We start from the raw sequence: 27,357 nt of genomic DNA, 5'->3' as shown, positions 1-27,357 counted from the left end.
TAAATGTCGTGCTTCATGCTGTGTGGCAGACTAATGTGATCAACTGAATGTGACCCTCTTTGACCCTGCTTTATTTGTTTTGTTTTCTTGGCACACAGCAAGAGCAGTATGAAAGCACAATCGGCTTCAAACTACCGAACTACAAGGCATCGAAGAAATTGTGGAAAGTTTGCGTCGAACATCACACCTTCTTCAGGTACGCGCATGTTGATTTTGTCCAGTTTGAATGTCATGTCCCTTCTTGCCAGCACATGCCTGTCCTCTGCATAATTGGCTAACCTGCAGCCTAATCTGTGAAATTGGCTCTTTGTCCATTTGACCAGCTGTAGTGCACTCATTCTGACCTTAGAATGAACTTTCTATGGGTCAAAGTTGTCGCTTTCCAAGTTACACAACATTGCCAATTTTAGAATTCAAAATCAAAATGAGTATGGATGAGGCTGGTGGATTAGAATTTAAGAAATGTGTCCGTCCCTCAGGGTTTCAGCTATCGAGCCTCCCTCGTCACGTCGTTTCCTCGTTCTGGGCTCCAAGTTCAGGTACAGCGGTCGCACCCAGGCCCAGACTCGGCAAGCAAGCTCGATGATCGACCGCCCTGCCCCCCGCTTCACACGTTCTGCAAGCAAACGCCTCTCCCGCAATTTAGATGGAGGTATGTTCTGGAGCCCTATCTTTATGCTGCACACATATTTAATCACAAATCACAGCTCAAGAAAGATACTTATCTTCTGGCCCAACATCTGTAGACCAGACTCTCCGGAATGAGGTTGATGACTGGTCATCGATACTTGCTTCCGAAACCCCCCACCCTGTCCTCCACTTTCTAGGTACCTGGAAATGTGTGGAGCTTTGCAAAACATTCATTGTGCTCACTAATGGCTATAGGGTTTCCTTTGCCATGTTTAACACTCTGATTAGAAAGACCAACTATGGTGTCAGTGCAGTGAACCACCTTATCCTTTCCCTGGCATGATCCCAGGGTATCTTTGGTCACTGCAATAAATGTTATAGGCTGACACTTTTAAGCTTGACTCTGCTTTTCAGCTTGCACTAAGATTGAAGCTATATTTTTGTTGTGCAATAACTTCAGTAGCTTTGTGCTCATCATTTTAACTTTGCTCCTGTTTTTGCGACCATCTCTGCTTCCATGACTGTAGAAACACCACTGCCTTTTGTGGTATTGCATGTGCTACATGGCCATGCTTGAGATCTCATTCAGCTTTCTCGCTAACGTCTGCTCACTGGACTTAGAGATCTGGCATAAATGCTTTTCATGTGGCTTGAAACACCAGGAAGCATAATCACATAACATCATCACGCCATCATCTTTTTACAGCCAGAAGTGAGTCTGAAGGGACATTTATTCAGTCCAGGAATACTCAGGCAGGCAGTCTGCCGTGGTGGGAGCTTTCATCTGATGCACAGCTACTGACAAGAAAAGAAGATCAATGGGCTACCTTGGTCCAAAGAGATCCTCCTTTTCCATTTTCTCCATCTTTTGATTGTGTAAAACAGCCAGGTATGAGGATTTATAACACATGCTAGCTCCATGAGTATATATATATTTATTTATTTGTTATTATTTTTTTTAAAGCACATTTTTCTTTTTTTTTTTCTAATCTTTTTTTGTCTGATTTATTTTTCTTCTTTTATTGTCAGCTAAGCTTAGCTTGGCAAACATGAGCTCTATTGACAGGCTTTTGCAACCAGCACATGAAAAGCACCATGATTGGTTCCTCAACTTTGATCAAATCACCAGCTCGTCATTGTATAAGCATGTCGATAAACCACGACCTGAGTTACTGTTTGATGGTATGATTAGCAAGCAGACATGGTATATTTTTGATGAAACACAACACTTATTTTATGCATCGTGTTTAGTGATCCTTACTGCTTCTCCTCCACGCAGACCAGCCACAGGTGGAGGATGAGAAGATTTTGTGTGTCAAGGAGGAAGAATTGACAGAGAAGGAGGTCATTGAGAGGCTACAGGAGATGGTGATGATGATTGACAAACTCGAAGAGATAGAAGATTTGGAGAAGAGACTGAGGAAAGTTAAAGATTTAGAAGATAGATTACAGGATGTGGAAGAGATGTCAGATAGGATCCAGGAAGTGATAGAAGAGGAACTAGGTGAACATGAAGTTGCCAAACTGAAGGAAGAAGAAATACAGAAAGAAAGTAAAGCCATTACACAGACTGTGTTGAGAAATTCTGTGATGAGAGTGAAAAACATGAATGAGGGAGATGATCGTGATGAGTTAGAAGAGCAAATAAAAGAAGTGTTTTTAAAGGGTCTTTTGCCTGAGGAAGATGATTCTGAGAAAGGAAAAATTGAACATTTGTTTGATTATAGCCTGAGAGAGAAACTACGTCAGATAGAAGATGAATGGAAAGATGAGGTTGAAGAAAAAAACAGTAGTTCCTCTTTTCAGGTAGCTTATCAGAGGGTGGTAAAAACTAAGAAGAAAGTTGCTTTTGTGGATCAGAAGCCAGAGAGGCTTGATGCAATGGAAGATGCCCTTCTAAACATAATCTCGGAAAAGAACTTCCAATTCGCAGAGGTTCGATTGGAGACCAAAATGTTAGAGGAAAGAGCGAAGAAGAAAGTCACTGAGGTTAAAGATGGCTCTTCACGAGACAAAGATAAGGATATATGGTCCATGCTATTGGACCGTGTGCCGTACACACCTTTTGTCAAACCTGAAGGTACAGTATGAACTTGTGCACTGAGCAATATTTTTGAAAATGTCGCCCATATTTGTTTTTAGCTTGGTGCAAGCTGTATTTATTATGTTCATGGATTTCATGTTGTTTTTTCACCTGTTCAGCCGCATCAGTGAAACGTGTAGAGTTCAACGAGGGGGAGGTTTTCACATCAAAATCAGTAGTTGCACCATTTGAGGAAAAAAGGGTCTTACTAGAAGAACAATCTGTAGAAGTGTCAAGACAGACCTTTGTTGAAAGAGAAGATGACTGGTTTGTCTTGCTGGATTGTATTTCCAGATATTTAAAACCAGGTATTGCTATGCTGTCTGCTGCTTTCCAGAAAACGCTTCCTTTTTTATGCCTTTTTTTCATGCGCACACATTTTGCCCGTATCAGTTACCTTAAAGGATACAGGCGAGATGGAGGCAAAAAGTGTGATGTCTGTGGTTTCAAAGTACGAGGAGGTTAGGGAGCTGCAACTTGAAGAGAGGGAAGAGGCACCGACATCTTTTCAAGAAGTTCCTCAACGTTGGGTGGAAGAGGGTGACGACGACTGGTTTGTTTTACTGGATGTTGTTTCCAAGCAAACCACTTATGTAGCACCAGGTATTGCTGAAATCCATTCTCAATTCTTCACAGCTTTCTTCAAACAAACAGGATTGTCGAGCTTTGCTGGCATTTTTTTCTGAAAGCCCTTTTGCAACATGTTGGGTCTGAGGATTTACATCTTCTTGTTGTAGCTGCTGTCAATTTGCCTGCCAAAGAAGATCTCTCTCTGACTGATGTAGCAGTTGAAATAAGAGACAAATCCATGAATGTGGTAGTGGTCGACGAAACGGAAACAAATGAGTATCCGAGCCAAAAGGATGTCACTATGCTGTCACAGATTGTAAGAGAAATAGACGATTGGTTTTTATTACTGGATCTTCCCTACAGAGTACCACAATTTGTGCCACCAGGTAGTGCTGACCTCACACATGTTATCCTTAATACAAGTAGCTGTCACTGCTTTAATAATTCCCATCCTTCTTTTTGTCAAGTGACCTTGGCTGGCTATGTTCAGTCTTATGCAGAAAAAAGCATTTCAACTGTGGTTGAAGAAAGAGTACAGGTTGAATTAGAAGAAATACAAAAAGAAGAGACTCCTCAGAAAGTGTATCCAGAGCTAAAAGTATTCCCACCGGTCATAAAGATGGAGGATGACTGGTTTTCACTGTTGGATGTTGTTCCCAGAGAAATTGCCTTTGTACCTCCAGGTACCTCATCTTCCTTTCTTCTTTTGTGCTTAATCACACTCATAAGTACACCTCAAGAACCTAATGTTTGCTCCTAAAATAGTTAACAAACAAGTGGCATCAAACATCTATCAGGATGTTGGACCTGTAATTGAAGTTAAAGGCATAGAGCTGAAACCGCTACCAGTTGGTTTGGACCAGATGAGAGTGCAGCCATTCTATCCACAACCAGAGAAAGATGATGACTGGTTTGTGGCATTTGATGCGATTCGTGACGAGGCAGTTATACCACAACCACCAGGTAAACAGTGTGTGTTCACGGTTACTGACAAGAAACCCTTCATGCCTTTGATTGATGGTTGATAGAAACTCATATTCTTTTGACTCCGTCTACTTGTGATAGATGCCCCTTTTGAAATTGCTTCAGCTTTCACGGAGCCGTTTGAGGCTGATGTGTTAACCACAGAGCTTACAACATGGGAGATGGTGATAATTGGCGAAAACACTAAACATGATGAGACTCGTCTTTCGGAAATGAGACCACTTGTATGTGCATCAGGGAGAGAAGAAAATGATGATTGGTTTCTATTGTTCCAACAACAAATCTTCCCAGAAAAGACCGCTCCAATATTGTCAGGTAGCCATATCAGAATGTATTGTCATGAACAGTGTTTAAACTCAACAAATCGAATAAAATTAGAAATATTCGAGCACGGAGTACAACTATTGTAAATATAAATTCAAATCTCCGCTATATGCACTTTTTTTGCCAGTTGCTGTAGAGAATATTTTGGATGTTGCCACAGCAAAAGCAACAATACAAAAATCCAGCATAGAAGAAGTTGGGTTGCCACTGCCATTGAAGTTAGTTGAAATTCAACCACAACTGCGAGAGCTGGATGATGACTGGTTTGTGTTTTTAGAGGCAGTAAAAGTGCCAGGTATGTTTTTTTGCACCACACAAAGCTTATGATTTTTTTTTTTTTGCATTTACTATTTTTTGGTTGGTTAAAAGAAATGCAGATCAAGTTTTGTGGCTAAGCTTAAATGTACTTTTTTGTATTCAGTCGTAGTCGCTGAAACTGTCCAAAGGTATCCTGATGTAGCGGTATCTAAAGCTTTTCCAGTCACAGAACAGAAATCCTCACAGACAATTGCTGCTGTGGAGCGGATGTGGATGCAAGATGTGTTGCAGCAGCAACCATGTCAGACTGAGAGAAAAATAGAGGATGATTGGTTTACTCTTCTAGATGTGGCTTCTAAGAAAACAGGTAGAACTGAACGGACTCATTCCGTTATGTCAATGTGCTTTTTACATTACTATTTCAGATTTTTGTTTGGCTGCACAGATTTCGGTTGCTCAAGCTAACTGTAAATGCTTGTCCATTAATCAATGTAATGTATGAAACTAGCTGCCATCCCTGAGCGCCTCAGATTCATGGGGGAAGTTCCAAAGGTTGTAGCATCTGAGACCAAACCGATGATTTCTATTGTCAAGACAAGACCCCAGTTTGAGAAACAGATCCAGGAAGAAAGACGCTCCTTCAAACATACTCATGTCAATGACGATTGGTTTGTTCTACTAGATGCTGGCCCCAGAAAGTCAGGTATTCTTCCTCTTTATGTGCAACTCGCACATGATATAGCTTTTTAACCTCGGCTTATTAACATCAAGTCAAGATGTTTGACCATCGCTCTCGATGTCTGACTGAACTTAGTTCTTCAGACTAAATATTTACTTCAAAATCTCATTCTTTCAGCTTTCTAGGGCTGTGCTTCCTAACAAGAATTGTGCTGCAGCTCTTTATTTGCATTTGGCGTATTTTGCGTTTTTCTGCTCAAGTTGTCAGTGGAGAATTCAAGGTATAGTATACTGTGCTACAGTATGAGCTCTTTTTTTTTCTTTTTTCTTTTTTAGAGGTATGCAATCAAGCCACAATGATGCAGTGTGGCAGCTTGGAATTTGTGTCGTCTTTCTTAGACACTTTTTTTCACCAACAGTGATTTCTTTAACAAGCTCCCTTCCATTTTGTCGTTATTCTATTTAGTGGTGGTCACGCAAAGAAGTGCCCGTCCTGTCAGTGCTCCAGTCTTCTCTCAAGCTGCTCTGGCAGAGGCTGGAATTCCAATGGCACCCTTCGATCAGCCCCAGACCTCCACTCCAATTAGGACAGGCATCAAAGAAGAAAGACAGCTCGAGGTCACTTTAGAAGTTGTTGAGCCATCCAAAACGGAGGACAAGGTAGTTATTTCATTCTTACATTTACTGTTTCAAGTGTTTACTGTTTGTCAAAGGAGTGACATTTTTAATCCTTTAAAAAGCTGGTGCCTCATTCAGTTTGTCATGATGTGTCTCAAAAATAATGAATGCAATTCAAATATTTTCATAAGTAAAAACAAAATAACGAGATGACTGAGCAGGTATTGTTCTCTGAACTATGTCTCTTGCTGCTGTAGTCAGCAGTATGGACTGACCAGAGAACTGACTCCTCAATGACACTTTCCATCAATGGGGACATTCAGGTTAGTGTCAGACTCCAGTTTCCATTCAAGAAAACCAGTGACAGGTATGCTAACTTATCTCCCTCTCTCCTCGCAGTCTGAGGTGACGAGCAGAGAGGTGGTGCAGTTGCGAAAGGTCAGATTCTTAGCCGTGTGTGTCATTTCTGATGAAGATATAACTTTATCCAAAACTAATTTCATCTTCTTTTTATATACATCCATATAGCTAGCCCATATAATGTTTAAGGCATCTGCAGTTTATTTGGTAGAACATGCAAGAAATTGATCATATATAATATTTGCAAGCCACTATGTGTAATTGTGACATTTATTTACTCAAGATCAGACACACATTTGCATTTATTAACATACGACCGTATTCTCATTGCATGCCCTTGCAATATCTTGAAGGCATTTGCATGGTTTCACTGTGCACTTAAAATAAGGCATGTTGACCAGTGGTTTATTCCAATGCTGGTTTCTTTATTTAACATCAGACTAGAGAACCTAACCTATACGGAGTTTATCATTAGTTTACGCCGTTAGCCTCGAACAATTTTGCATGTCAACACATCGCAGTTCCTTTTTTATTTCTTTTCTTCAAATTAACACTTGAGTAAACGTCATCGTGTGCATGTACGACTTGTAGCTCCTTTTAAGGAAACTGACACCCTGACACCTCCCTTTTTGTTCTGTTCATTTTTCACAGAAAAAAGCTAAGAAAATTGAGGGTGACTCAATTTATATGAGACATAGCCTTTTAATGTTGGAGGTTTGTATCCCTACTGGAAATGTCAGCCTTTTTCTTTGGTTTCTTGCTCTTTGGTGCATTGGCTGCTATTTCATATCACGCTTGCATGACTGCATTCAGCACATCTGATTGTGTATGTAGATTACTAAACAAATGTGTGTTTGTGCTAACGTATATGTATTTGCTTGAGGAGAGGGCAGCTGAACTAAATGCTTGTAGCAATAAGGCTGCTATTCACGTCAATTCTAGTCATGAGCAATAGAGGTGGTGAATATGTCAGCCTGCATTACAATGTTAATGCTATTTATACCACCTTGGTCTTTTACATGACTAGAAATTTCTAAATAGAAAGTATATCGGAGAGTAGTTTAGATCAGAGCTACTGAACACGTTAATTGCGATCGACTGAGATTGTGTGAACTGATAATGTCCTTGTTTAGAAGGCTGATGGTGTCTGCTAGTACACAAATCCTTGCTATTGGATTTGTCTTTTGATGAGATTTACATACAGGTAGAGTGGTAAACCAGACAAGGTTTAGCAGAGGAACTAATGTCCTAGCTACTTCAACCTTTCATCTACCCTTTCTTATGTCTGGTCTTTGATTGACAAACATGACAGCAAGTCATATCTCATTTTTGGATGATTCACAACACATGCAGCATATCCAACCTTGTCGGCCAAATACAAGAGCAGGAGATCAAGTGAACAACTGAAAACCTAACCCTACGCATTATTGTAGAATGATGTCACCCCCCCCCCCCCCCCACACACACACACACACACACTTCATAAAACTGTGACATTAATTACCAATGGGGGGCTGAGACGGAGATCCATGATTTTTTTTTTTAATAAGAAAAAGGCTTCTTTCCAATTGAGTTTCGTGCAAGTCTTGATAGCATGGTACTACCAACCAAGAATGATCTAAATTGTTGTGTGCCACAATGTTTAATTTTGCCAAAATACAGTACAGTATATATTTTTGTGTATATGAGGAATACGCAATATTGTATCTGTATTCAATAGTAAAATATTACATAGTGTTTATACTGCATATCTACCTCATTATTGGAAGACCATTTTGGGTTGGTCGTTTGAAAAACAGCTCAATATGCAAAAAGGTTTGGGTACAACTTGTTTAAACATTACATCCTACAGCCTGTTTAAATCTTCACCACTGAAGCTTCAATACGTGGTTCAAATGGAACGCCAATTCCATATAACCATTGCTTTAGAGCTATACCTTCTTTTCAACAAAAATGGATGAAAACGTAAGTACGGTAAAATGTTTTCCTTCTCTGATGAAAGCACCGCTTTAGTGGGTTTAAGGTGATATGTTGCCAAGTTGCTGTGGAAATCCCAACGATGCGATTAGTAACCCTGTGTCAATTTTCCATTGTATTATATAGTGTCTAGCTATGCATGTATTTGTTTAATGGCTGTAGCCACATATCTGGCTACCTCAGTCAGGACTCATTAGGACATTATTGCTGTAATATAAGAATTTACGATTGATTCTCATGACAAACTGTAACTGATTTTCATTTAGCTTTACAGTTTGTATTATATACCCTATATACAGTATACTATTCTAGTATATGGAGAGAGAGCGATCTATTTCAGCCAACAAGCAAACTAGTTTTTATGCATATCTTTCATGTGAGCGAGTATTTTCCTACTGTGTACAAGTTGTGAGCAACAACAGAAAAAAAATTCAATTGAAAGTGTTGTAAAGTACAGTATATTCAGAAAAATGCTTGAGTCGTCTCCATCCAACATTATCACCCCCTACCATGTTTACACAAGGACACTCTTACTATGACATTTTCCCCCACATCTGTCATCAATAACATAATTCAAACATCCATCAATGTTTATTTCTATATCAAAGATATTCGGTCTTTGTTTGTGTGTGTCGGCGGAATAGCGGACATGTGTGCGTGCGCATCAACAATTTTTCAAAGCAAGGGTATTTTAAAGCTTTGATTTTTGCCTGGAGGTGGTGCTTGATAATTAATGCTTTAAGTAATTAACCTGTTTTCATAAGTATTTGCCCCGGTGTTTAAGGGCTTTACAAAAAGAGCTTTATATACCCATCACTATTTTCCTGTGCTGCTTTTGCACTTTTCCTTTCTATGTTCTTGCCATCTAATTTGCTAATTTGCTTGAAATGCCTTGCCATTACTTTTTTTCTTCTACAATTTTGCAGTCGAATGTAATCTAATTTCCTTTGATTTGATTTTCAATTATTTATTAACAATTAGTAATTCCTCCTGGCTTTGTATTCAAGTATTTTATTTGTGGACACTTAACATTAAGTTGCTTTCCGCACCAAAGGGGTACTGATTAACAGTAGGTCCTTTGATCATACCTGCAGAGATCAACTTGATGGTAAATGTTCATTCAATATTGTATTGCTGCATTTTTCATTCAGCCACTTGCTTTGATTACAACTTCAACTTCCTGGCTCACTGTTTTCCAGATACCGTCAGGCATTGTGCTGTGCTCTAAAAGTATTTGATTTGAACTTTTACACATGTGGACTAAATTGTTGGTACCCCTCTGTTGTTGTAACTTGTGACCCTGGTCAATTAGATCTCTGGAACCTTACAAAAGTAACAGTCAATAATAAAAATAAATTTTAAAGTGAACTAGCAAAATTAGCCATTACGTTTTACGTGAATTTTCCTTTAACAGATGTAAAACATGAAGTTGATGTGCCTTATAAAAAAAAGCTTGTTTTGTCTTATGTGTACAAAGGACTTTCTCCCAGCTTTGTAGATTTTGAATATGCATTTTCACAAACTCGTCTCACGTTTTTATAATTTTCATAAACTCTGTTCATAGACGCAAAAATAAAGCATACCGCGAAAGGAACACCATCCCTACTGTACCGTGGAAACAAGGTTGGAACTCAAAGCAGACAACAACCGAGGGGTGCCTTCAAATCTTTATTAAATACAACCAAAAATACACGTGATTGCAGGAAAGGGGGAATAACAAAATGGGACAATAGGTCGACAGGGATCAGTAATGCTAACCTAAGCGGTGGGCAGAGAGCCAATAAAACAACAAAAATAAACACTCAAATACCTGCACCTCTCAAAACAAGGGCGGCAGACGAACAAGCTAGCAAATGCACTAGACTAACGGGTGTCAAATGGCGACGAGCAAGTCAATATCTCGGCACCATTTTCTTGGATCGCCTGCGTTTATATTCTAAATTTGAGGAGCTGGAATTGGCTGCAGGTACAACGTCGGGAACGCTCCCACAGCCGACTCTGTAACAAAACAAAATCTGACCAGCAACAGAATATGACATTCAGTTATGTTGTGGTTGCTTTGTTGCATCTAAATCACAGTTTATTAAAGGTGATACAATGAAATTTCAGGACTGTGAAGGCATTCTGCTGAGGAAATGTGCTGTGTAGTGTCAGAAAACCTGATGTCAGTCAGAGTTCATGGGTCTGCCATCAGGATAACCTAAAACACAGCCAAAACACTAAGGAATGACTAAGGAAAAAGCATTGGACTATTCTGAAGTGACTTTCTGAGTCCCGATCTAAATCTGACCGAACATCTGTGAAAGGAGCTCGAAGCTGGCATCTGGAGTGCACACCCTTCAAGCATGAGACATATGGAGCAGTTTGCACATGTGAAATGTGTCAAAAAATCTATTGACACGTACAGAAGTCTCATTGACACTTGCACAAATACTTTGATTGCTGTGATCACCTCAAAAGGTTTTGGGTTGATGGTATCATCATTTTTGTTTCCGTACTTAATAAATAATTCTGTTCAACGAAAATTAAAAAGTAAATGCTGATATTGTTTAACATTCAGGAATTTTTAAATTGATCATTACGTTAGTTTCAAAGTTATTCATTTGCCATTTTGGGGTTTTATTTCATATATAGAGAGGTGCCATCAATTTGCCCACTTGTGCATAGTCTTTTGTTGGACAAATCATTGCACAAGTTGGAATATAATCAGTTGAATAAAATCACACAACTTGTGTCTTGCAATAACAATGCTTTTGCTCTTTTAATCCCACTTAATCAAAGCTTTGCCAAATATACTAATCATTTTATGAATGATCTTTTCCCAATCCTTGTGCTCCTTTTCTTATTCCCCATTTTCTGAATTCCTCAATCGTTCTGTTACCTGCTTCCACTCTTTTTTCCCCCCCTTTTTATTTTGGCTACAATCTGTCTGCATTCACCCTGCTTCCCTTCCTCCCTCCCTCCCTCCATCTGGCCTTCCCCTTTGTAGGAGTTTGATAAGCCTCAAGAGGACCTGCTCAGGCACCATGCCAGTATCAGTGAGCTAAAGAGGAACTTTATGGAAGCTGTACCGGAGACCAGGCCTAGCGAATGGGACAAGCGTCTGTCAACACATTCACCATTGCGTACTCTTGGTGTTAATGGGCAGCCCAGTGCAGATGGGGTAAGTCTCACACACCAAAAAAACAGCACAAAATCAAACAGAAAAAAAAAAAAAAAAAACACGTGTACGTGCACATCTTATACAGTTATTTTGTGCATATAGTGTACGCATGCACCATATCATTAGATATCAGACATTTGTTCATAGCTTGACAGCTCTCTAGGTTGTTGTTGTATGTGTTTGGGAAGCATCACTTGGTTCTCTCGTGTTATCAATGTGCAAGTTCTATGAATTCGTTTTAATCATGTTCCATGTGAACAACTGACTGAAATTACATAGCATTTGATGAGGGTCCTCCAGGTTGCTTTCTTGGTTGTATGACCATTTGATGGTGACGGACTGTGTGTGCATGTTCGGTCCTATTCATGGCAAAAGCATGTACGATGCAGTACACGCATGATCTGATGAAGAATGGCGGTTGTACTGGTTGAATCGTTTCTGCACTTTTATATTCTGACTCAGTCAAAATTCTGATGAGGCATCTACGAATTTCTGCCAACGTGCTACATCGCATATGCATCAGATGTTTCTGACATGTCCACATCGCATGCTGACAGACATGACGCATGACAATGGGAAATGACCCCCTTCCTGGACAATTTGCACATTTCCACAGTGAGCAGTTTACCTGCTGTACTATCATCATACTTTTTCTGCTACTATGCCTTTTTGCATCCTTTCCACGCTGCATTTAAATTCCACTGCTGCTTTTTCCAAACTTTTTTTTTTTTTTTTTTGGTTTTGTTTTTGTGATGAAAAGTCTGATTCACAACTGTGCTGTATATTTTTGCCCTTTAAACACCAACAAAGTCAGAAACAAAATCTCCGAATACATGTTTAGTCTTATTTTTCAAATCACACCAATTTCATCTTTGGAATTAATATAGGTTCACTATGGATAGTCTGAGATACAAGTCTATTTTTCTGAAGAATTTGCACGGCCTAACGAATATTATCCATAATGATAATCCATTACGTACTGTCATTGTCGTTAAACATAATTCCTTTTATAACTCACTTAACTTTAGAGTTTATAATTATAGACGCTTGCTTGGAATTTAAAGTGAGGCAGACTGTCTTTTTTTTTTTTTTTTTTTTTTTTTTCAGTTGGATGCACTAAAATAAGACAACAAAAAAAGGAATGCATGTTAAAATGCATGTGGTAGAAATTCCGTGCTTGAAAAAAAATCAAATCAAACATTTTCCATGATGTTATTTAAATTTTAACATTTTAAATGCTGACATTTGGCATTTTTGCAACGTCAATGGCCATCAAAACTCCTCCCTCTCATCTCTCTCCCCTTGCCCTCCCCCCACCTCCTTCAGTTTGTCACCCGCCTCCCGCGCGGCCCCCTGCTAGACTTCTACTCCAAACGCAGCTGAGGGGCCGTCTGGACACTGTGGAATTCCCACACAGGTGTGAGTGTGACCTGCGGAGACAGAAACCATTCACCTTGCCATCTCGTTTTCTCTTCTACGTCCTCTGCCTACTCTCTGACATCACCGTAGCATTCCTCATTTCTCATCCTACGGTCCACTTGAAAAACTGCCATTTTTTTCCTTCGTCGTGGAACCAGATTTTCACCCTTTTCCATTTCTTAAAGCTTTACACTTTTCTAATCTGAGTGATTAAAACTGGGATTGAATTCAGCACTCTAACATATTTTCTGACTTTCTGTTGGACTCCTTATCAAAGTGATTTTTTTTTTATATTGCCTCGCAACATATCTTTTAACTACTTTTATGCACACTGTGAAATACAGACATTTTTAAGATATTTTAGCTTATCAATGTGGCAATGGTGGTTTTTAAACTTTGATCTTAATTGAACATTCGTGAAGTCAGCTACTGTATTAGTTTTGGTGCTGTATTTTGAGACATTCATTAAAAAAATCATCTTAACAGCATGTTATTTCTATGATGAGAATCTACAAGGCAGCTAAATTGTAATACTTAAACCATGTCTTATTGATTTAACTCGTGTTGGACAAGGCAGATTATAGCAACTGCATGGGTACTTGTGCATGACCAATAATAAAAGCATTCCATTTACATGTCACTGGTTGTGTATTCATGCATTTTGTACTTTGTTTTGAGTATCCACGTATCAAGATGCTTATTGTAATGTAACTATATACAAGTTAATAACTGTCATGTTAGTGAGAGAAGGAGGGAAAGTAGATATTTTCACTTTCTCTGTGTGACTGCAGAACATTTTTAGAGATTTGCAGAATGTTGTTATTATTGTTAAATCAATGGCTAATGTAAGCAACCAAGTAATAGCACAAGTCTTTTTTTTAGCCATTTTTTGTCCTGTTATATTAAACATTACACCTCCAAATGATTACCTCTGGTTTAAAAGACCTCTATTTTTTTAATTAGCAGGTGGGTACATCAACGTTTTGAACAGAAATGCCTCTCTTCATAAGCAATACACACTTTAATAATATTTACTGTAGTCTCATTTTATGAGACTCATCTACACTCGGTTTCATCATTTACCTACTGAGGACGTGGCAGGTGAAACATGGCATCCAGTATCTAGCTCAAGGACACTTGAAATGGTCACCGGGGTAGGGAATTGAACCCACAGCCTCTGGGTTGGGGCATGACTACTCTACCGCTGATCCAAACCAACCCATATGTAATGCCTTGATTTGGTTAAAGGCAATACACCTGTATTTGTGTGACATTATAAAAGCAGTGCAACTCATCAAAACCGAAAAACTTAACAGGTACATAGGGTTTACTGTTTGCTTTGACATGAAATGCTAAATAGGCTAAAACCAAAGGTTTATTCTTTAAAACAACCCATTAGACATGTGTTTGAAAGAAACCAACCAATTAAAACACGATAAAAGAAAACGGTCACCAGCAAATTCTTTACAGTTGTGCAAAGTGTCTTCAAAAATGAAACTCAATTTTAAAAACTTGGACAGAGCGCTTGTGCTTGTCTGCTTCAGATGCACTGTTGTTGCAGACCCAACTATACTGTCAAGTGGATAAACTTATAGCGTTTTCTACCAATAACGGCACAGCCTTATTGAAATATGGTCACTCAAATAAAATGGTTAGTTACTTCATTCGGAACACAATTTGTTCATCATTCATTCACAAATTCTGGTTCTCTGTGTATGGTAAAATCAAATCCTCAAGCACAGGCCACTATTCGAGGGAGAGGTTCAGTGGGGGGGGGGAGTTTGATTTTATTTTATTTTTATTTTTTTTATTTTTTTAAACCTGTCCTGTTCAGCTGTTTGACACAGAGAATGGAAGTCTAAGTGCCCAGATTCTGAACAGTTTTAATGTTTCACATTGAGAGTCTGACATACTCCCATTGTGATCATTCAAAATACCTTTTTATTATGACAAAGCAGCGAACAGGAAGGGATTATGGGGGGACAGAAGAAAAGAAATACAAGAGAAGAAGGAAAAGAAACACATACACAAACAACAACTAGAAATACATTGAACATCTAAACTAGTTACTAATATGCTGGTGCTGTCGTCAGCGAGATGTATTTCCGGTTTACACCATGTGGGGGCCTATTGGCCAGTGAAAGAGGAGAATGGGGGTGGGGGTGTCTATAAGCCTATAAGCTAAGTGATTGAAAGGGGTAGAGTGTACACAAATCAGTTCTGTGATCTAGAACCCAGTAATCGTGTGAATCTCTTATGAGTAAGCCCGTTGGCGACCAACCCTACGCCGCCGCATCGCCAATCCCGGCACCGGGACCCCCGTTTGATTTTAATATTACTATTGAAATCTTTGTCCCCAATAATAAGAATAAATATCTCAACCTCTATTGTTTGGTCTCATAACAACATTTAGTCTCTTCGATAAATTGACTATAGTCGCTGAGATACGTACTAGTATATATCCCTGTATGTTTAGTTAAAGTGAAGCATTTCAATGTCATGTTGCCTTGACGTGTCATTCAGCTGAAGGACCTTCAGTTAAGGGATGCGCCATTGCAGTACACATGGTATAGTCACATTACGATAATTTAAATGGATTGGCATTTTTGTTTTTTCTTTTAGAGCGAGCACATTAGTCCCATGCGCAAAGGTACAGAGACCAAGGCAGTACTTGAGGAAACGTCCATGAACAAGTCCAGTCCCACTGTTAGCCTTGGTCGTAGTGCCATGGTTCCCAGAATTGCTTTTGACAAGTCATGCGATCAGGAAACTCTTGTGGTAATTGAATCCTCCGTGGTGCCAATGGTAGAGGTGGAGATGGTGCAACTGCCTCCCTCTTTCGACTCCAGCAGTAACTACTTAAATGAAACCCACAAAGAAGACTGTTCATGTCCCAGACTTTCGGAGCACTCTGAGACTCTTGTTGGATATTCCCCTGCTTCCTATTTCAGAAGCGTTGCTCCACAGGTCATACGCAGCCTCCAGGTAGTCTCCTGTCTCCCACGTGCTCATTCTTTGTCTTGCTTCAATCTTTGGGCTATTTCAATGTTTGCCAAGTGTGGAAAAACGTGTGATGGATATTACTTATATTGATGTGGAGTCATTGGTGCACTAGGATCTGAGATATGGCGATGGTGCTCTCTATGCTGCCAAGAAACATCTGACCTTCTTTTACCATCTTGGCTTTTCTGTCATCTTTGTTCATCTCTGGGACCCTGTCTGCTCATTTTCTGCTTTCCTTGTGGGGTGATGGAAAAGAAATGATTCATAAAAGTGTTTCACTGTGAATCGGGCCTTTAAAGTCATGCATGGTGTGAAAGGTTTGCTGTGGATAGTAAAAGGGTCTGGTTAAACAGCCACTCATGGGGCTATGCTCCTATTCACAGCCCCCTCTGGTGCAGACCCAGACAGTCACCATCACAGCTGTCCCCAACTCCTTACCCAGTGGCATCCCTACCACAGAGGTCCCTATCGTCCCAACCAAGACCGTCACCTACGAGTCTGCAAAGGTAGGGGCTGCAAGCGCCGGCCTCGCCTACTTTGTTCCATTTGTTGTCAATTAGTAGTCGCTTAGAGGAAGATACAGCAACAACATGTGAAACGTTCTGCTAGGAATAGGCAGGCATGGCAATAGAGCCCCATTCTCTATCGGGGTGATGCTTAATAAGATGACACTTCCTACTGTAATAGGCAGGGGTGAAAGTGGGCCGGAACGGTCCGGTACGCCGCTCCGGTAAAAGATTTGGGGCCGGAACGGTGCTTTAATCCTGAAAATATGACGGCAACTGTCAAAATTCCATGTTTAAAAGAACATGCCAGGCTGCTACACATGCATCTTCAAGAAAAAAAACAACAACCTACTGACGTCAGGTTTAAAGACAGAATTGTTAACAACAAGCCTAATCGAGTGCCTGTGTAGCGTAATCAGTTTCCACCAATATTTATTATTTATTCCATGGAGTTCTACCTAGTGGCTCGGTCTCAGTCTATCTGACTCTGATGAGTTGCATCGATGTACGAGTAAGTGCAGCAAACCACCCTGGACTCAGTTGAGTCTTCAATTGGCTGACAGACTGTTATTTAATTTTTATTTTCTCTAATGAGAAGATTCAGAGCATCTTCAATGTTAGGGGCAAAACACATGGGAGGCCATGTCGCTCCCGTTCAATACATTTTCTATGGAACAAATGCGATGAGGCGGAATTCGCCAACCCTCTTGCAGCTAAGCAAAACGCGAGGTTAGTGCACGTGAAATTTTGCGCTTGTACACGTACACGTGTACACGCGGACCGGCGACCCGATATAAGAAAATAGGAAGTGATGCTATTTCTGTCGCTCTCGCCTGGCACAACAACCAATCAGCAACTGATTTATTGATCGACAAATCACTTTGAGAGGACACTGGCCAACCCGGAAATTAACATCCACACGCCACACTTTGTCAACATGGGGAAGAAAAAAAAAGTCAACATGGATATTTAATTTTTCTCTCGTATCTCTTGTACATTTTCTGTTCTTTACAAGTTTTAATGGTTGTATAACATTGCTTGTCATTAAAAAAAAAAAAAAAAGAAGAAAAGAAAAACCTCATTTTAGCAGTGTATGTGCGATCAGCACATACTTTATGAAAACTCTCGGCATGATTTCCAGGACATAAATAAAAAAGCAGCAGTATAGCAAGTTGTTGGTGCTCAGAAAACGGGAAATTTTGAAATGCCTTCCATATTCATAGCCAATTATAGACGAGCAATGACACACTGCCAGAGGGCAATGCGTGTCGCTGTCACTTGCCACTACGGTCGCATCGCGCCTCTTGTGTTGACTTTCAGCTGAATGGCGATGACTTTTGCATTTTGCCATCACTCATAGCATCCTGTGTGTTTTGCCCCTTAATATGGACGTTTGGACTTGTTTTTGTTCATTGTTGACTACTTATTATTTAGTTCCTTATAATTAATGCAACTATTGATTTTTTTTTTTTTTATCTTTAAAATATATTCCAATTCAATGTGCATGATAGAAGAGTCATTTGTACTTATTTTTGTTAATGTATGATACTTATATTTTTATTTTTTTAAAAAGTCCATATTTACAGTACATTATCTTCAATTTTATTTTAAATCATATTCTCTTAAGTTATGTTCTGAAGTAGTTAAAATTGAGGTTTTGTTTTAAATAAAAAAATAGGAAATGGAGGTTGGGGTTCCTGGTGTTTTGTAAACTGTTATTTTGCATATTATTTATCACATCTGTGCCTTGTACTGTAAGTGTAATGCAGTAGTGCAGTAGCCTAATTCATTTGTAAAACCTGTTGTTTTATTGTGTGTTATAACTGTGTCAAAAGCAGTTTTCTTTGCTCTTTGCAGTGGTTTAAGGAGGTTTGATCATCCCTCGCACTCCCCCCAAAATCAATATTTTGGCTGCGTGGCACCTTTATGTCAGGGAGGCCCGGCAAAAAATTCTAGCCACTTTCACCCCTCGTAATGCACACTATGAATCGACAGTCGTTCGTTTTCAGTGTTCTTTTTGTCTGTACTTGGCAGTATTTATGTCAAAAGGGTGCAAAAATAATATCTGCAGCATTCATTTTAATGTCAAATGTTTGACAGGCCCTCCATGTAACATCCCTATTGTAAACCCCCCCCTTTTTTTTTTTTTTTTTTTTTTTTCCCCTTCCAGCCAATGTACCAAGTTTACATTGGAGAAATCGCACAGCACACTACATCACACCACAAAAATGTCAATTGTTTTAATTTTTGGACTAATGAAGAGCAGCACACTATTACTCTCTGACTGCATACTGTTGAAATGCTGGAGTAGAGGGCTTATTGAAATACAAGGCAGAGTCCAGATAGAGTATACTGTATAATTACTGTCCACAACAGTACGTATTCATTTTTGGGTCTCCTTTTTTCCAGGGTGCCGTTGATGGGACAGAAGAGGACAAAGAAAATACAGAGTCCATCTCTCAGATCTCTGAATCCACCAGTGGCACCACCATAACTACTACCACCACACACATCTCAAAGGTCAGCTGGGAAGTTTTCAGTTTGCTCTAATATTTGAAATTATCATGTTATCATTATTTCCTTTATTCCCTAAAACCAGATAGTGAAAAGTGGCTCCTCAGAGACTCGCGTGGAGAAAAGAATCGTCATAACTGCTGACAGTGACGTTGACCAAGATAAGGTACAAAGCTACATTCAGGCCATTAAACTGACTGACTCGTTAAGTTTCACAGGAGTAATATTTGTTTCTCAAATTTTACACCCTAGAGAACAGAAAGATTTTTATCATCGCAAATGTGTGGGTGAGAGCAAACTAGTGAGATGTCAAGTCAAATAAAATTAGGATAAGGTAGCCCCCTATATACTGACGTAGCTGCATCCAGGAAGTCGGCGAGCTGCGCATGCTTGTCCCACACACGGATACATTGATTTTTTTTTTTCATTGTTTAACAAGAAAGCCACAACTTTTCTCATTTAAAGGCATAAGGGTAAATTAGAAAAGAACTATCTTCGCTCAGAGCTTCGAACATGCTATCCCCGCCGGTAAATTGGTCCAAAATGGATGGACCATGATGTCATTAAAAAGTGGGTGAAAATAACCGATCGCAAACAACCAATCAGATCACGAAAATTTTATTCGGTGTCATATAATTTCTAAGAGTTACCGGCAAGCTACAGTGGTATGAAAAAGTATCTGAACCTTTTGGAGTTTCTCACATTTCTGCATAAAATCCCCATCAAATGTGATCTGATCTTTGTCAAAATCACACAGATGAAATACATGTCTGCTTTAACTAAAACCACCTAAATATTTATAGATTTTAATATTTTCATGAGGATAGTATGCAAACAATGACAGAAGGGGGAAAAATAAGTAAGTGAACCATCACATTTAATATTTTGTGCCCCCCCCTTTGGCAGCAATAATTTCAACCAGACGCTTACTGTCGCTGCAGATCAGTCTGGCACATTGATCAGAACTAATCTTTGCCCATTCTTCTCTACAAAACTGCTGTTGTTCAGTCAGATTCCTGGGATGTCTGGCATGAATCGATGTCTTTAGGTCATGCAACAGCATCTCAATGGGGTTTAAGTCTGCACTTTAACTTGGCCAATCCAGAACATATATTTTGTTCTTCTGAAACCACTCTGAAGTTGATTCACGTCTGTGTTTTGGATCATTGTCTTGTTGCAGCATCCATTCTCTTTTTAGCTTCAACTGTCTGACAGACGGCCTCAGGTTTTCCTGCAAAACATCCTGATAAACTTTTGAATGCATTCTTCCATTAATAATTGCAAGTTGTCCAGGCCCTGAGGAAGTAAAACAGCCCAAAATCATGGTGCTCCCTCCACCATGCTTCATGGTGGGGATGAGGTGTTGACGTTGGTTAGCTGTTCCATTTTTCCTCCACACATGACGTTGTGTGTTAATCTCACGCAATTCAACTTTGGTTTCATCAGTCCACAAAATATTGTGCCAATACTTCTGTGGAGTGTCCAAGTGCCTTTATTGCAAACATTTAATGAGCAACAATGTTTTTTTAGACAGCAGTGGCTTTTTCCGTTGAGTCTTTCCATAAACACCATTCTTGGTCATAGTTTTACATATAGTTGATGTGTGCACAGAAATATTGGACTGTGCCAGTGATTTCTGTAAGTCTTTAGTAGACACTCTAGGCTTCTTTTTTACCTCTCTGGTACTCTGCGCTGAACTCTTGGCGTCATCTTTGGTGAATGTCCACTCCTTGGGAGAGAAGCAACAGTGCCAAACTCTCTCCATTTGTAGATAGCTTGTCTGACTGTCAATTGATGAACATGTAGACTTTTAGAGATGGTTTTGTATCCTTTCCAAACTTTATACAAATCAACAATCCTTTATCCCAGTACTTCAGACAGCTCTTTTGCTTCTCATCATACTTACCAGGTGTGTGTTTTATAGTGGGCAGGGCAGCTTTTAACCACTCATCAGTGATTGGGAACACACCTGATTTAAATTGTTTGGTAAAAATTAGGGCTGTCAAAATTATCGCGTTTACGGGCGGTAATTAATTTTTTAAAAATTAATCACGTTAAAATATTTGACGCAATTAACGCACATGCCCCGCTCAAACAGATTAAAATGACAGTACAATGAAATGTCCGCTTGTTACTTGTTTTTCGGTGTTTGGCGCCCTCTGCTGGCGCTTGGGTCCAACTGATTTTATGGGTTAGTACCATGAGTGAGCATGGTTATTGACATCAACAATGGCGAGGTACTAGTTTATTTTTTGATTGAAAATTTTACAAATTTTAATAAACCGAAAACATTAAGAGGGGGTTTTAATATAAAATTTCTATAACTTGTACTAACATTTATCTTTTAAGAACTACGTCTTTCTATCCATGGATCGCTTTAAGAGAATGTTAATAATGTTAATGCCATTTTGTTGATTTATTGTTATAATAAACAAATACAGTACTTATGTACCGTATGTTGAATGTATATATCTGTCTTTTGTCTTGCCTTTCCATTCCAACAATAATTTACAGAAAAATATGGCATACTTTATACATGGTTTGAATTGCAATTAATTACGATTAATTAATTTTTAAGCTGTAATTAACTCGATTAAAAATTTTAATCGTTTGACAGCCCTAGTAAAAATTGGTTTCAATTGCTCTTTAAGTCTCCTTAGGCAGAGGGTTCACTTACTTATTTTTCCCCCTTCTGTCATTGCTTGCATGCTATCCTCATTAAAATATGAAAACCTATAAATGTGTAGGTAGTTTTAGTTAAAGCAGGGTTTTCATCTATGAGATTTTGACAAAGATCAGAGCAAATTTGATGGGGAATTTATGCAGAAATGTGAGAAATTCCAAAAAGTTCATATACTTTTTCATACCTCTGTATTGTTTGAATCTCCAGGCAAAATGCACTTGGCCAGGACCCCAATTAATGATGATTTGCCCCTCACCTAATTTGATCATTGTTTCTTGCAGGGCAAAGATGGCGGCGCATCAGCATTGTAACTGACGCACCACAAGCAGCTACTTCTTTGATCTCGCACATCCCTTGGTCAGAGTGCAGCACTCAATACACACCAACTAACCCACTCTTAACGCACACACACACATATCTCTGAATGTGCACCCTGTAGCAGAATCTGAGTAGATCGTGTTTGTTTTTTCTCTTTATGATTTGAGCTGTTCCTAGAAAGTTAGAGGAGGGCTGCACCGTGCTGATCGAACCTCACCTCAAAGTGTTTGAAAAGCTTCTCAGATCCACATCCATTGTTTTTAAACCTATTTCTCTTTTTCTCCAGTTGTAGCAAATGATTCTTTTTGAACATGTTTACTTCCCTTTTTATTTTTTGTTTTACAAATGCACTGTTTCAAAGTTAAGTTCCATTGTCAGTGTTCGTTCCTTTGGTACTACTTGGAACATTAAGTCTATTCTCAAGGGAAGTTTTCTTTCCTGTTGTCTATTCATGCATTACATTCAGGATAACATTGTGTGGATTAAGTTTCACATTGATTAATTAGGACGTTTTTTGGTTTTGCTCAGGAAAACTAACCAAAATTTCCTTCTCTTATGACCAGCTGACAACCTGTAGCCTACACGTTCTTGTAAAGTTTGAATTAAAACTTGATCTATTTTGACATATTTCTGGAGTTTATAGGTTAAAGCTTTTATAGTATTTGTACAAATTGAAAATTTTAAGTTATTCATATCCCCCACTGATTTAACATTGTGCTGTTGACTGATTTTGACATCTCCATTGAAGACTTTCTTCCATGATTTGCTTTTACGCAATCCCTTTTGTGGAACACCGTGTTAATCAGCTCGCCATTCATTAGCCGTGGTAACGTTGTGCTTCCCTCAGGCATGAAATTCTGAATACATTCGATTGATGCGCGTTTAAAACTTTGGTCTGTTTCTCTCAGGTTTTAATATACTTTACAAGACCACAGACCTCAATCGGAATGTATGACGAATGTCCATTTATTCATTGTTCCCAACATTCATGTTCTGCCGTGTAAAGTCATTTGAAGAGCCAGTTCTCATGAGAATTTTAGAGGAATGCGTGCAAAAGGGGGATTACTTACTTTGAACGGCTTCCTTCTGAATAATATATTTTAGAAATATGTTTTCATGATTCTGAATATTCTCCCCAAAAGCCCTCTTCTTACTCTCATTTACATTAATGGGAATATACATTTTACGTTCAGACGTAGTGACACTAATGTTGCTGTAAAACAGTCAAATATGACCGAATATTACGCGTAACCTTTTGTACAATTTCCATCTAAACTCTTATGAGAACACGTTGCGCTTGTGGCTTACCTAAGTAAAGCGCAATTGGAAAGTGAAGGCAGCTGTCCTGTTAAATGTGGCTTTTTTTTTTTTTTTTTTTTGGTCATAGAGCACAATTTTGTTTTTTTGTTTTTTACATGTTCTACTATACAGTAACTTATTTGTAAAGTAGCAACTGTTTCATGTGATTTGATGTACTGTGATGTTTCAAGGAAAAAGCTGCTTTCCAAGCTTCCATTTAGAGATGTCACAAAGTTTATATCAAGAAAGTTTGTAAAGCCTTTTACCACATAGTCTAAGTAGATTTGCTCTCACTTGCTGTCTAATGTACTTTTCTGTAGAACATAGAAGTTGTCTAACACACCTGGCCCTTTTTAGACCACGTGATTCTTAGTATTGTACGCAAACTTGGTAGCTACAACAACAGCAACCTCCCCAGAAGAAACTTAGAATTTCACATGGGAAAAATAGATTTTAGATGGCAGAAAATATTGTTGCTTTGTGATTCTTCTTTGTCTTTTATTAAAAAAAAAACATTCAAATAAGCATTATTCTGCCTCTTAATGGTCTATTTTCACTTTATACCGTGCAAAGTAGGAATTAAATGTTTCACCAATGCTATTCCATAAAGCAGTGATTCCCAACTGCGGCGACACCACACGGTGCTGTTATTTATTACTACAATACAAATACTGCCTTTTTATTAATCTCAATACAGAATGCCACCTACATCATATGCAAGATACAAGAATCAAAATTCTTCAAGTGCATAATTTGGCTGTCCACATTTCTGTGTATTTGTATGCAAGTTTTTCAATAAAATATGGTTTAGCTTCAATAAAGGCTGGGTAATACTGAGATGGAGAACAACACATTTAGCAATGTCCGTTAAACAAGCAAGATTTAGTAATTATACACGAAATCTTGAGTTCATCATCAATGTTATGATGTAAAAAAGCTGCGATTCTTGCTTTGGCACAATTCAGCAGAGGTGGCTAGCAGTGTTGTTAATCTTACTGAAAAAAAGTAATTAATTATAGTTACAAATTACTTTTCCCAAAAAGTAATTGCGTTAGTAACTCAATTACCTGAATGTAAGAGTAATTAGTTACTTGGCAAAGTAATTGGTGATAATTATTTTTTTTTTTTTTCCCCCCTCAAAAAAAAAAAAAAAAAAAAAAATTGGCCACACTATGTGAAGTTTTTTGTGAAGGTTTTTGGTACAATTGGCCCGAGCCCAATTCTTTACCCTAATTTACCCTTTACCCTGAATCAACTGTTAAAAGTTGTTAAAATTGCTCCCATTATTGCATTTGTTCCCTTCTCTCTACTTTCGACATATGAAAGTTTTAAAACTGTTTCATCATTTAAAGATAGATTCAAGTCAAGATTTTGCCGATTTGGAAGTATTTTAGATAAAAAGTTACTTAGGTTCGCTAGGAAGGTTCTCTACAACAGAGCCGTCCTAAAAAGTCTACTGCTTTAAGATGGCGGCTGTCTACTAACGCATTTAGTGCCATGCAGTGTTGTTAATTTTACTTTTAAAAAGTAATTAATTACAGTTACAAATTACTTCTCCCAAAAAGTAATTGCGTTAGTAACTGTTACCTGAATGTAAGAGTAATTAGTTACTTGGGAAAGTAACTAGTGATATATATATATTTTTTTTTTCAAAAAAAAACAAAAACAAAACAAAAACAGGTCACACAATGTGAAGCTTAAAGGGTTTGGGGGACAATTGGCCCTAGCCCAATTCTTTACCCTCAACTTAACTAGACAAAAGGGTATTGCGATAACTAGCTAGTAACCTTTGCTATGTGTGGAAGTCATTTAAAGTTGTGAATCAATCGTTAAAGTTGTTAAAATTTCTCCCGTTATTGCATTAGTTCCCTTCTGTCTACTTTAAACATGCGTAAGTTTTAAAACTGTTTCGTCATTTAAAGATAGATTTAAGTTAAGATTTTGCCGATTTAGGAGCATTTTAGATTTAAAAAAAATTTACTTAGGTTCGCTAGGAAGGATCTCTACATCAGGGCCTTCCTGAGAGGTCTACTGCTTTAAGATGGCGGCTGTTTACAAACGCATGTAGTCCTTAAAACATGTTGGCAATGCAGCAGTGTCTGTCATTTGCATCTAGTTCTATAATATGATATCTACCGTGTCATGTGGGTGTAGTTTGTCGGCTATGGCTGCAGTCAGGTATTATTGGAGCCACCTAGCATCGTGGTTGCAACGGCGTCTTCCCCACTCCTGCTCTGCTCTCGTCCCCGTGAGTCCGTTTCTCTGACTTTTTTTTATTCAACCAACTTAGTAACGCATAGTAACGCACGCCTTTCCCGCCTCAGTAACGGCAACGGCGTTGCCAAGATGAGAAAAGTAATTAATTAGATTACTCATTACTGAAAAAAATAACGCCGTTAGTAACGCCGTTATATTGTAACGCCGTTATTAACAACACTGGTGGCTAGTAACGCATTACATGTACTCCGTTACATTTACTTGACTAACTTTGAGGAAAATTGTACTTCTAAGAGTAGTTTTACTAAGCCATACTTTTTACTTTGACTTGAGTAGATATGTGAAGAAAAAAACACTACTCTTTCTCTGCTATTTTGGGCTACACAAGAGTCGTTATATTTTTCCTCTTTATTCTACATATTAGATTTATTTAAAGTATTGGCCCGAATATAAGACGGCCCTGATTATAAGACGACCCCCTCTTTTTCAAGACTCAAGTTTGAAAAAAAGACTTTTTGAACACCAAATTAATTTTTATACAGAAAATAATTACTGTACATCTGAAACAAATGATCCTAACAATATATTTGAGAGAAAAATCATGTTATTTTTCCTCATTCAAATCTTAATATCTGAATATTTAAATATGTAAACTAAAGTGAAATCACATTCGTAAATGAATGGCTTCTGGTTTTTGAAATGTAAATAAACCCATCTATTGTGATAAAACAACAAAATTGCAATAACTGCATTAACCATCAAAGTGAAGTCTAACTAACTGTAGTCTTGAAACAAATCTGAATAAGGAAAAAAATTGCAATAAAATAATGCAAACTTGTTAAACTTGAGAGTAGCTGAGATCTGTCATGACAGAACACCGCTTCAATGATATCTGGCACCATCTAGCGTCGTGAATGGGTATAACGTCTAGACCGCGAATATAAGATGACCCCCACTTCTTCAGTCTTTATCTCAATGCAAAAAACACCGTCTTATATTCGGGCCAATACGGTATTTATTTTGCCAGCGATGCCGAGAGTAGAGACGTGCATGGTGTATTACCGGGGTAGCTCCACCGATTTCACCAATGAGAAGTCCCAACAATAATCACATGACTCCATTACACAAATCAGACGCTTGCCGTTCTGCCTTCACGCCAGCCTGTTCAATCATGCGGCGTCTTTAAAGCACCGTAAAAACTGAAGTATTTGATCTAGAGTGCTGCCCTCATCATGACTCGAAAGCACGGATTTTAACCTCTCTCACAGTTTTTATATGGCATCGATCACGGAAAATCGGAGATGTGATCCTTTTAATTTCAAAATAGTAGAAATGAAGGAACTTTTCATAATTCAAACTCTGAACTATTTTCTTCACCAGAGGGCAGTCATGCTTTTTGGACGAATAATGCTTCATTTATGTATTTTTTTTTTCCTCTCGTCGGAATTAATTTTTTTTTTTTCTTTTTCTTTTTTTTTTTTTTTTTTTTTGTATTCATTTGGCTTAATGCAGTTTAGTGGGTTATTGTACAGCATCATTATGACAACAGTCCATATAGATGACTTTGTGCTCAGAAAAAAAAATACCATTGTTTAAATAAAAAAAAAAAAAAAAAAAATCCAACAAAAAAAATAAGCAGTTAATAACAATGTTACTATTTACCTGAGTATTCTTTTCACCTAATACTTTTTTACTTTTATTATTGGCCGACAACTTTTACTTAAGTAATATTATTTTGAAGTAACGCTACTCT

At 38.4% G+C, this 27,357-nt stretch overlaps 1 protein-coding gene across 12 annotated transcripts in view; it reads left to right on the top strand.

Moving 5' to 3' along the window:
* LOC130914452 (uncharacterized) overlaps positions 1 to 24,368 on the top strand; it is a 40,103-nt gene extending 15,735 nt beyond the window's left edge. For 2 of the 12 annotated variants that reach the window (XM_057833650.1, XM_057833649.1), the window contains exons 9-32: positions 99 to 196; positions 480 to 652; positions 747 to 827; positions 1,337 to 1,519; positions 1,660 to 1,812; positions 1,910 to 2,710; positions 2,833 to 3,021; positions 3,107 to 3,316; positions 3,451 to 3,966; positions 4,049 to 4,246; positions 4,349 to 4,582; positions 4,719 to 4,886; positions 5,013 to 5,216; positions 5,358 to 5,552; positions 5,994 to 6,187; positions 6,403 to 6,468; positions 6,545 to 6,583; positions 7,157 to 7,219; positions 11,472 to 11,645; positions 15,687 to 16,049; positions 16,451 to 16,573; positions 18,983 to 19,093; positions 19,173 to 19,253; positions 22,052 to 24,368. In XM_057833650.1, coding sequence (XP_057689633.1) covers positions 99 to 196; positions 480 to 652; positions 747 to 827; positions 1,337 to 1,519; positions 1,660 to 1,812; positions 1,910 to 2,710; positions 2,833 to 3,021; positions 3,107 to 3,316; positions 3,451 to 3,966; positions 4,049 to 4,246; positions 4,349 to 4,582; positions 4,719 to 4,886; positions 5,013 to 5,216; positions 5,358 to 5,552; positions 5,994 to 6,187; positions 6,403 to 6,468; positions 6,545 to 6,583; positions 7,157 to 7,219; positions 11,472 to 11,645; positions 15,687 to 16,049; positions 16,451 to 16,573; positions 18,983 to 19,093; positions 19,173 to 19,253; positions 22,052 to 22,081 — 4,647 coding nt within the window. In that variant the 3' untranslated portion in view covers positions 22,082 to 24,368. Of the gene's footprint in view, positions 1 to 98; positions 197 to 479; positions 653 to 746; positions 828 to 1,336; positions 1,520 to 1,659; positions 1,813 to 1,909; positions 2,711 to 2,832; positions 3,022 to 3,106; positions 3,317 to 3,450; positions 3,967 to 4,048; positions 4,247 to 4,348; positions 4,583 to 4,718; positions 4,887 to 5,012; positions 5,217 to 5,357; positions 5,553 to 5,705; positions 5,809 to 5,993; positions 6,188 to 6,402; positions 6,469 to 6,544; positions 6,584 to 7,156; positions 7,220 to 11,471; positions 11,646 to 12,971; positions 14,821 to 15,686; positions 16,050 to 16,450; positions 16,574 to 18,982; positions 19,094 to 19,172; positions 19,254 to 22,051 lie in introns of those variants that run through there. The other 10 variants (XM_057833653.1, XM_057833651.1, XM_057833655.1 and 7 more) reach the window with 10 other exon arrangements.
* Positions 24,369 to 27,357: the final 2,989 nt, after the last annotated feature.

Source organism: Corythoichthys intestinalis, chromosome 4 (genome assembly GCF_030265065.1).
Source record: "Corythoichthys intestinalis isolate RoL2023-P3 chromosome 4, ASM3026506v1, whole genome shotgun sequence".
Taxonomy (NCBI): Eukaryota; Metazoa; Chordata; class Actinopteri; order Syngnathiformes; family Syngnathidae; genus Corythoichthys; species Corythoichthys intestinalis.
The sequence above is the reverse complement of the archived record's forward strand: the minus strand, read 5'-3'. Positions and strand labels throughout refer to the sequence as shown.